General features: G+C 40.2%; 1 protein-coding gene across 1 annotated transcript; it reads right to left on the bottom strand.

Moving 5' to 3' along the window:
• Window positions 1-1,185: 1,185 nt before the first annotated feature.
• LOC143617916 (chaperonin-like RbcX protein 2, chloroplastic) lies at window positions 1,186-11,132 on the bottom strand. The gene is made up of 5 exons (XM_077090314.1): window positions 10,848-11,132; window positions 10,228-10,319; window positions 10,071-10,128; window positions 9,735-9,800; window positions 1,186-1,518 (listed from the first exon to the last, which is right to left on the bottom strand). Exons 1-5 carry the CDS (start codon window positions 11,130-11,132, stop codon window positions 1,387-1,389), a joined length of 633 nt encoding a protein of 210 aa, XP_076946429.1. The 3' UTR covers window positions 1,186-1,386.

Here is an 11,132-nt window from a genome sequence, read left to right as displayed (position 1 = left end):
AGTTCTAGCTTTATGCACGGATGGCGCCAATGAAGAAACACTAACCAGACCCCGGGCAGATTACGAGTAACCTGGGGGTTAGATAGATGTTTCCCACGAGGGGTTAGACCCTGAGAAGATGGTTCTTCTGATAACCTGCAAAACAGACACCGTGAGCTCGTCACTGAGAAGGGGGGGTTCCTCCTTGTGACCACCCTCCGGCGTGAGAATCAGACTAGATTGCTCTTTAAATATAAAAGTATATTAAGAGATTGCTAGAGCAGATATCAGGTATAATATGATGATAATCCGATAAGATATGATAATACAAGATAAGATCAGATGGTCATACCATTTGTGGTATTTATAGCCGAAGGTAGGTTTCCAAGGAGGTATGGCCGGCTGCAACAGTGTTCCTGTTCCACCAACAGTAGCCTACGCACGTGCCCTGCTGGTAGTTGGTGGGTAGGTAGCGGCTGACAGCGACCAGGCCTGCTGTATACTATTCCTTTTCCACCAACTGTCAGCTACGCACGTGGTATGACAAGAGTTGGTGAGTAGGCAGCGGCTAATAGTGACATACAGTGTAGGAGCATGCTGCTCGCCATACTGTTGTCTATAAGCTGTCGTATCTTTAGTCAGATCTTTTTCCCATACCTCGTCAGGTACAGTACAGAAGATCTTCCTGTATCGTACGGACTGGCTTATTTGGGCGGGAGTATTCCCCCTCCCGCCCTTGTGCGGGATTGTTCCCGGCTTCGCTCATTCCTTCAGGTGACACTGCGATTGAGAGCTAAGTGCCTTGTGCGTGTAGCCTTGCTGCGCGGGTGGCCTTCCCTAATGGCTTGTATCCGAGGCTGCGGGGACAGGCGGAGTCCACCATTGGGAGGCATTTCCTGCGGGACCAGCTTGCGTACTGCGCGTAAGGACGTCACGTCTCTGAGCATGGTTGGTCCTGCGGATCCAGTTGGTTTCTGCGCAGACGTCCCTGTTTAAGGTGAGTCTTGCGGGTCCAACTGGGCTCTGCTGGGACCTACCTCTTCCAAACGTTGATCTAGAAATCTAGAATTAAATAATAAATACCATCAATAAAGAAAAATGCTAGGATAAGAATATAACAAATGCATATATGCCTTGTTCACCTTTTCTTTATTGGATACTGGGTAAATGATAATTAACTCACTTGTTAATGTAAATTACCAACCAAAAAAAAAACTGAGTAGTTATTAAATATAAAAAATAAAATTATTTAAGCATAAATTATAACTTACAATCCTAAAATTCTCTGTTCTATAACCTTTTGCACTTCTAAATATTATTGGTGCTTTTATCTTTTCGGTTTACTCAATGTTACACTTTGTTGGTATGAATGAATCCAAGCATCATGATCATCAACAAAATAACTTTTCATCCAACTACATCTGTGTTTGTACGATCGTTATCATCGGTTGGCCATTTCACGGTTTCCAAGAGTCGTTCACGCATCAACTCCAAGTTCTGATCCGAAAGATCATTGTACATTTTAGCATGGTCCAGTTCCTAAAAGAGAAAACAGCACCCACAAATCAAATTTGATATCTTTTTTTCAAGTTCTTGAGGCAAACATGCAAATCTTGTTGGGTTCCAACGGTGGTCCGAGACATAAACGGTTAAACTATTTTGAACCCGTTTTAGTTAATATTTCGTTTCGATAATTATTAATCCATATTAACAATCAAACTCATAAACGAACAATAAAACACAGCGGATATTAATGAGTAAACGAACCATAAACGGAAACCCGAACCCGGATCCGATTACAACAATACGAGTACGAATAAATAAACAACCATAGGGTTATTCGACATACCTCGGTTACAAGAACCGGGAAGACACCGAGGTATTAACAAATATGCTAGATCTGGACACTATAGAACTTCACGGCAGCTCCGACGGAATACCACAGCAGCTCCGGCGGCGGAATGGCGGCGGAGGATGGTGGCGATACGACGGAACAGGAGCAACAACTTAACATCAGCAATGAACAGCAGTACCGGACCTCCAGAATAGGCGGCGATGATGTCCAGTGGTGATTAGAAGCAAGCGGCGGCCGGAATTGAGTTCACCGGAAAAACGACCCTCGCCGGAATCTTCAAAGGTTGCCGGAAAATGCAGGTTCTGGACGATTATGAAGCTTATATAGGGCGGCGGAGGGTTCCAGTGATTAATGGACAGAAGATGGTGACTATCTAGATGAGCTCGGTTTTCCGGTGGCCGGAAAACGGCGCCGGAGAAGAAGAGGCAGCTAGGGTTTCTGATTTTATATTGGGGTTGATAAAAATGGAAGTATCATTATCTATTTATAGTAAATAATTAGGGTTTAACAATTAAACCCCATTGGGCTTTAAGCCCAATTAATAACCCAAAGCCTTAAACCATCATTCGGTCCATATAGTCTTTTGTGTCGAGCCCAATTAACACTTAAGTGGGCTAATATATAATCTGTTAACCCCCGGTGTAACTCAGTCCGGGTCAAATTCGGGTCGGTCGCGTTGACTCGACCCGAAACGTCCATAAAATCCAACAGTCTCCCACTTGGACGTATTTGGGTCAAGTATCACAACGATGACAGCCAGAGGCGTTCTAGCTACACATAGCTGTCCCCAACCGAATATGACAATTTTAAATCCATAACCAAAGTATCTTGGAATACCTTATTGCAAGATAATGAATTTATAGTAATCGTTGTCATCTATCCTTTCTGTATAAGACATTAAATGAACTATGAGACATGGATCATATCATTCTCATATGGCGTTCAATTATTGTAATTCTCGATATAGAGTCAAAGTGGTCCAATCAAACACACAGTTAGTTTGGGTGAGGCCTCACACTTTACCAGTTTGAATCAACGAGGGCGCCAATATGTCTAACTGTTACATTTAAATGTAAGAGTACAGAATCCCATCTTGACTACATACAACTCCCACTGAACTCTAAAACATTCCCAACCAATGCCTTCATGGCTGGCAGTTACGCAACAGCGGTTGACATGATCAAAGAATATTCCTCGGTAAACGAAAGTTCTAATATGGATCTCAGGTCTAAGGATACTAAATGAGCATACTATTATCAAAACATCTTATGATTAAGATCCATGAAGATGATTTGATGCGAGTTACATCCAACGTCATTCATAATGAAGTCTGTGAGTTTGGAAGTCAACTACTTGAGTCCAAAGTCAGAATAGTCTTAATTCAGAATCGCTCCCACGAGTCTAACCGACTACGGATAATTTAGAATACAATATTCACGGATTAAACGTATTAAAATGAACACAGTTGTATTATTCAACGTTTGCATTTAACCATTAGATCAAAAGTGAATATAAAAATACAACTGATTAAATGTTCAAAACATCCAAATACTAAATCAAAATAAATCACTAGCAAGTCTAAGCCCGATAGCATCTCTATGCTGATCATGCTTGTCCTGAGTCATCGGCTTAGTGAACGGGTCGGCTAGATTTTGATCTGTGTCTACTTTGCTTATCACGATGTCACCTCGTTTCAATATTTCCCGAATAAGATGGAACTTCCTTAGAATGTGTTTGGTTCTGTGATGAGACCTTGGCTCTTTGGCTTGAGCAATAGCACCTGTGTTATCACAGAATATATCGATTGGTTTGTGAATACTCGGAACCACATCGAGATCGGTGATGAACTTCTTCATCCAAGCAGCCTCCTTAGCAGCATCAGATGCAGCTATATATTCAGATTCGGTGGTAGAATCCGCCACGACACTCTGCTTGGAGCTCTTCCAATAAATAGCTCCTCCATTGAGAGTGAAGACGAAACCTGACTGTGAGCGAGAATCACCTCGGTCAGTCTGGAAGCTAGCATCAGTGTAACACTTTACAGTGAGCTCCTCTTTTACTCCCCCAAACACCAAGAACATGTCTTTGGTCCTATTCAAGTACCTTAGAATGTTCTTCACAGCAGTCCAATGGGAAACGCCAAGACTCTGTTGAAAACGGCTGGTCATGCTCAAGGCATACGACACGTCAGGTCTAGTACACAACATAGCATACATGATAGAGCCAACCGCAGAAGCATATGGAATTGCTTGCATACGTTTAGATTCAATGTCCGTTGCCGGAGATTGCGATTTGCTCAACACGGTTCCCTTAGTCATTGGAACAACTCCTTTCTTGGAGTTTTCCGTGGAGAAGCGTGCCATTACTTTGTCTATGTAAGTACTTTGACTAAGCCCTAGAATCCGCTTAGATCTATCTCTATAGATCTTTATTCCCAGAATGTAAGCGGCTTCTCCAAGATCTTTCATTGCAAAACAAGATTCCAACCAATGCTTAACTTGTTTAAGCATAGGAATGTTGTTTCCAATGATCAGTATATCATCCACATATAAGATGATGAATGATATAGTGCTCCCACTAGCCTTTCTGTAAACACAAGGTTCATCTTCGTTTTTGACAAAACCAAACTCTTTGATTTTCTCGTCAAAGTGAAGATTCCAGCTTCGAGATGCCTGCTTAAGCCCATAAATGGACTTGTTCAATTTGCAAACCTTATTAGGATATTTTGGATCGACAAAACCTTCGGGCTGAACCATATAGACATGTTCAGAAAGATGTCCATTTAGGAAAGCGGTTTTGACATCCATTTGCCATATCTCATAATCATAGTATGCAGCAATGGCAAGCAATATCCTAATCGACTTGGTCATAGCAACGGGCGAAAAAGTTTCATCATAGTCAACACCTTGAATTTGAGTGAAACCTTTCGCGACTAGCCGTGCTTTGTAGGTTTGCACATTTCTATGTATGTCGGTTTTCTTCTTGAAATTTCATTTGCTCCCTACTGCCCGACAATTGGGGGGTAGCTCAACCAAGTTCCAAACTTGGTTATCATGCATGGACTGCATCTCAGCATTCAAGGCATCTTGCCATTTCTTGGATTCTGGATCCAAGATAGCAGACTTGTAATTAGTAGGCTCGTCCCCAGACTCGGCTACTAATAAGACTTCGGCACCATCTAGATGACATAAGTATCTAGAATTTGGTACGGGAGTCCTACTACTTCTGCGAACGCTTGTGTTCATGTCTGATGTATCAGCAACAGAAAACTGTTGATCAGACTCTCCAACTACCTCAGCGGTTGACTGAGGTTCTTGAATTTCTTCAAGATCGACAATATTACTTCCAGTTCCTTGACTAAGAAATTCTTCTTCAAGGAAGTAGCCTTTCCTCCTGACAGAAATCGTATTTGTATCAGGATGAAAGAAGTAATAACCGCTCTTGTAATAGTATCCGACGAAAACAACCTTTTCGCCGCGGGGATCAAGTTTGTCATCAGACTCACTTGTGATATAAGCATCACATCCCCATACTCTAAGATAAGACAACTTGGGTTTCTTTCCCTTATGCCATATCTCATATGGAGTCTTGTCTATCTTCTTAGTTGGAGCTAGATTGACAATGCGGGCGGCGGTCATAAGGGCGTAACCCCAAAAGGAGTGAGGCAAGTTGGTTCTACACATCATCGATCGAACCATGTTTAGCAAAGTTTGATTTCTCCTCTCGCTCACGCCATTAAGTTGGGGTGTGCCAGGTGGAGTGAGCTGTGAAACAACTCCATGCTCTTTTAGATGAGTGATGAACTCTGTGCTGAGATACTCTCCACCTCGATCTGATCGAAGTATCTTAATGGTTTTGTCAAGTTGGTTTTCCACTTCGCTTTGAAACTCTTTGAACTTTTCAAAAGTTTCGTGCTTGTGTTTCATAAGATACACATAAGCGTATCGACTATAATCGTCGATAAAAGAAACGAAGTATCTTTCATGGTTTCTAGTCATGGTTCTAAAAGGTCCACATACATCAGTATGTATGAGTCCTAATAGATCACTTGCTCGTTCACTTTTATTAGTGAAGGAGTCTTTGGCGAGTTTGCCAGCTAAGCAAGATTCACAAGTGTTAAAAGAGTCCGGTCCTGTGTATTCAAGAATACCTTCGGATTGGAGTTTTTTAACTCTTGCCTTGCTTATGTGGCCAAGTCGTTAATGCCATAGAAAAGTATCGTTGACACTAGTCTTGATACGTTTTGAAAGATGATATACGTTATTGTCAGGTTGAACATCAATCTCATAAATACCATTTCGAGGTTTAGCCTCAAAATAAAAGATATCATTTAAGTAAGCAGAAATAGCCATGCCATTAAGAACATACTTAAATCCTTGTTCAAATAATAACGAAACTGAAATGATGTTTCTGGTCAAGCCAGGAGCATACAAACAATTATTTAAAGGAAAAACTAGGCCAGATGGACAAGTAAAATGAAATACTCCAGTTGCCAGAACTGGTACTCTCTTCCCATCTCCAACGATGAGTTCCATGCTGCCTTTATTCAGTTTCCTCCACTTCTCAGGCTCCTGCAAGACATTAACGATGTGGTAACCACATCCGGTATCAAATACCCATGTGTTGCTAGAGACAGTGAAAATTTCAATAACGTATATGGAAATACCTCCAGAAGAGCCTTCACCATTGGCTCTCTTCTTTTTGATCTCAGCAAGGTACTCGGGGCAGTTTCTCATCCAGTGCCCCATTTGGTTACATTTGTAGCACTTGCGCTCCTCAAAGGGCGGCGGCTTTTTCTTTGCAACTACCTTGTTAGTGTTGGTGGCAACATTGGCAGTAACAGTAACTTTCTTCTTGCCTTTTCCCTTAAAACCCCGATTCTTTGGTTTTGGCTTTTTGACACCAGCAGATCGAATCATCAGAACTTGATTGGTCCTAGAAGGAATGTTCATCTCAGCCGTCTTGAGCATGTTATGAAGCTCCGGCACTGTCTTCACCCAACCATTCATGTTGAAATTCATTACGAACTGGTCGTATGAGTTGGGGAGAGAGTTGAGAATGAAATCCGATGTCATCTCATCGGGCATGGGATAATCAAGTTTCTTGAGCTGATCGATGTGCCCATTCATCTTTAGAACATGAGCACTGACGGGAGACCCCTCTGCCATCTTGCAACTGATGAGTTGTTTCATGGTGTCGAAACGTTCTTGACGGGCTTGTTTCTGGAACATGCCCTTGAGTTGCTCAAGCATCTCATAGGCACCAAAGTCTTCCAAGCCTTTAGCAAGCTCAGAAGTCATGGTGGCTAGCATAATACAGGAGACCTCAGCCGAGTCATCCTTATGCTTGTCAAGAACTTTTCGTGCAGCGGCTGTGTTGTTTTCAGGCTCGGTTGGAACAGGTCCATCGAGAACATACAGGCGCTTTGCCATGGTGAGAACAAGTCTTAAGTTGCGGTGCCATTCGATGAAATTGGCACCATTCAGTTTATCCTTCTCAAGGATAGTCTTAAGGGCGTAGGGTGAAATTTTGTTTGACGACATCTGATTAATTAAGCAAAAGTAAATTTAATTAGTATTTTCGACGTTGTAGTCCTATTATTAATGACCCAATAACATTAATTAATTAGGAGTATGAGAATCTGGCTTCCAGTTATTAAAGGCAGCTATAGCACACAACATTAATAAGTGGTTAGGCAGACTGACAACGATTGCCAATTGTGAATAGAGCACAACTCTCGGTTATGAGGCCTATAGAGACAACGATTGTCTGTATAGATACGTTTAGCCTCATCTTTGCCCATTTTAAGTCTCCAGACAGCTTTAGCACGTAACAGGAGAGTAAAATAATAGTTGTCCTAGTACCGTGACGTGTGAAAGGGCCGAATGTGTCAACGAAGCGCTTTCACCTTGATGGGATAGGCTATAAAACAAGTGCGGTGCTGTAGCTCCAAACACTCGAAATTTCGCAGTATGCCTCAAGTGTGACTTGTAGTAGGATTGGCATAAACTATTGGTTTTAAATTGGGATTAATTTTAAAATTACCAAATAGAGTAAAAGTCAAATTTTACTGTATTTATTATCGGGACGAATAGATGAACCCTTTCATCTCTCAGGACACTTAGTTTTAAATAACCTATTAAAAACTAAGTTTGTCGCGATATGACTAACCAATTTTAAGTTAATAGAAAATCTATTAAGTTATTAGTTTTGGAAATTAAAACGATTTTAATTTGCAAAACATAATAGGTTAATAAAATGTTTATTTTCAAATTTATTTGGTATTAGATCGGTGATATTATAATCCTATTATAATCAATCCAAGCTATCACAATAGCAAATAATAAAAATATGTAAATCCTTATGGCCAAAAGGTGATCAGTCTCGCTAGAGCCAATTAGGGAGACCGATCGGGTCAAGGGGTTCACAACACAAAACAACCACAAGGATGGACTTCTTCGTGCATCCCGTCATCTTTCCCGAACTCCCACTAACTCCAAGAAATCCTTGAGCTCGTCCTCGGTTATCTTCGCGTCTTGTTAATTACAAATTTATAGACTAACATTAATATGTCCTATTACAAATTTGAACCATCTTAATGGCCAAAAGAAAACCGAAAAATAAATAATAACCTTTTTTTTTACAACTTTTGAACCAACCATATGGCCAAAACAAGCTCAAACACCAAACACAACCAAACAAACACATAGGTCGGGGCCGGATTTACATATTCACAATAAATAAAATTTCGGGTCTTTTTGACTTGGTCAAATAAAATAAACAAAACTTTGACTAACTCAAAATCACCATAAAATAATTCTAAATCTATAAACTTTAAACGATTTAAAATTTAAGATGTAGATCCGGTTTTAAACGAACCGGTATCGACTCGTACATTGTAACCGCGGCTCTGATACCACTGTTGGGTTCCAACGGTGGTTCGAGACATAAACGGTTAAACTATTTTGAACCCGTTTTAGTTAATATTTCGTTTCGATAATTATTAATCCATATTAACAATCAAACTCATAGACGAACAATAAAACGCAGCGGATATTAACGAGTAAACGAACCATAAACGGAAACCCGAACCCGGATCCGATTACAACAATACGAGTACGAATAAATAAACAACCATAGGGGTTATTCGACATACCTCGGTTACAAGAACCGGGAAGACACCGAGGTATTAACAAATATGCTAGATCTGGACACTATAGAACTTCACGGCAGCTCCGACGGAATACCACAGCAGCTCCGGCGTCGGAATGGCGGCGGAGGACGGCGGCGATACGACGGAACTGGAGCAACAACTTGATATCAGCAATGAACAGCAGTACCGGACCTCCAGAACAGGCGGCGTGATGTCCAGTGGTGATTAGAAGCAGCGGCGGCCGAAATTGCGTTCACCGGAAAAACGACCCTCGCCAGAATCTTCAAAGGTCGCCGGAAAATGCAGGTTCTGGACGATTATGAAGCTTATATAGGGCGGCGGAGGGTTCCAGTGATTAATGGACAGAAGATGGTGACTATCTAGATGAGCTCGGTTTTCCGGTGGCCGGAAAACGGCGCCGGAGAAGAAGAGGCAGCTAGGGTTTCTGATTTTATATTGGGGTTGATAAAAATGGAAGTATCATTATCTATTTATAGTAAATAATTAGGGTTTAACAATTAAACCCCATTGGGCTTTAAGCCCAATTAATAACCCAAAGCCTTAAACCATCATTCGGTCCATATAGTCTTTTGTGTCGAGCCCAATTAACACTTAAGTGGGCTAATATATAATCTGTTAACCTCCGGTGTAACTCAGTCCGGGTCAAATTCGGGTCGGTCGCGTTGACTCGACCCGAAACGTCCATAAAATCCAACAAATCTAACACAAATGTTCTTGATTTAATACCTTTACCCATTTTGCAAAGAGGTGAAGGCGTGTCACCATTACTCTTTCCGCAAGTTCATGATTCTCCTATCAAAACAAGATGTGGATTAAAATAAAATACGTGTTGGGTTGGGTTAACACGTAAACATTTTTTCCGTGTTTTCAACCTTTCTACCAAACAATATATTATGATAACAAAAAAATCTATGTATTTCCACATGTTCAACTCATTAATCATTTGACATGTTTTAATGTCATCAAGATTTTACTATTTGACGTATATGAACTCAAACATAACATAAATCGACTCATTAATAAGTAATAGGTTGAAATTCACATTTTGAGAGCTTTGTGTACCTTTTGAAGAAGATGAAGGAATCGTTTTCCATTGGTGGGCTTGTTTGTTCTTACATAACTAAATAATGAAACAAGAATAAAAATGGTATCAAAAGTAGAAATGGAATAACCTCATGGTGTTATAGAGGATAGGTTCCCAAAAACGTGGTATACTTACTCGTAGAACCATTGATATTGTGTTGGATTCATCTCATAAAGTTGGCTCATAATAGTCCTTACAGCCGTGAGTGTGAAAAGATTAAAGATTTGCTGCAGGAAACACATCATTTGATCATAGGATTCATTAGCAAAAGAAAAGGAAAATACAAAGCTAAACAAGTCGAGCTCGTTTAAACTCGACCTTAGATTATTTCGAGCTATATATATAATGTTTGATATCAATTTGTGAGTCATTTTTCAAAATTCAAGTTCAGCTCGTTTATTATTTATTTAATTATTTAAATTATATACACATATAATTATATAATATATTTACACTATATATGTCATACATATATTATTTAGATAACTTATACTTATAACAAGCTCATGAGCCTAGTTAGTCTCGTGTTTCAGTTTGCTTACTAAACGAACTCTAATTTAGACTAGAGTTCATCTAAGAACGTGCTTCAAGCTTCTAACGAGCCGATTTCTAGTAATTCACCATCATACTAGAATCAATATCAAAACCCTCAACCAAATAAAGTATTTACATGCTCAAATACATATGAAACCATAGTTAATATATAATTAAATAAAAATACAATAATTAAACAAATATGATCAACATATTCTTACTCCTTTAACATCATCAAAACCATCCTCCTCATACTGTCCACCAAGATTATTAACAATCACCAAACCAGTAATCCTTTTTTGCTTCTTAGAAGCCATTGCTTTTGCGGGAAACCCGGAACCCATGAAAGAAGAACTCATCTTTTTAATGACTAGTTTCCGTCTCAAATTCAAATCGCGATTACTCGTTTGATCGGCACGAGTTGATGCAAGTGCAACAAGACACACACATGGGGAAGTATATGAATCCACCATAGGTGAATTCAGAACACATATACCCCCCACCAT

Source organism: Bidens hawaiensis, unplaced genomic scaffold (genome assembly GCF_021521415.1).
Source record: "Bidens hawaiensis isolate Kalapana, Puna unplaced genomic scaffold, B.hawaiensis_p1.1 tig00060497_1, whole genome shotgun sequence".
NCBI classification, from domain to species: domain Eukaryota; kingdom Viridiplantae; phylum Streptophyta; class Magnoliopsida; order Asterales; family Asteraceae; genus Bidens; species Bidens hawaiensis.
This window is presented reverse-complemented; position numbering and strand designations above follow the sequence as displayed.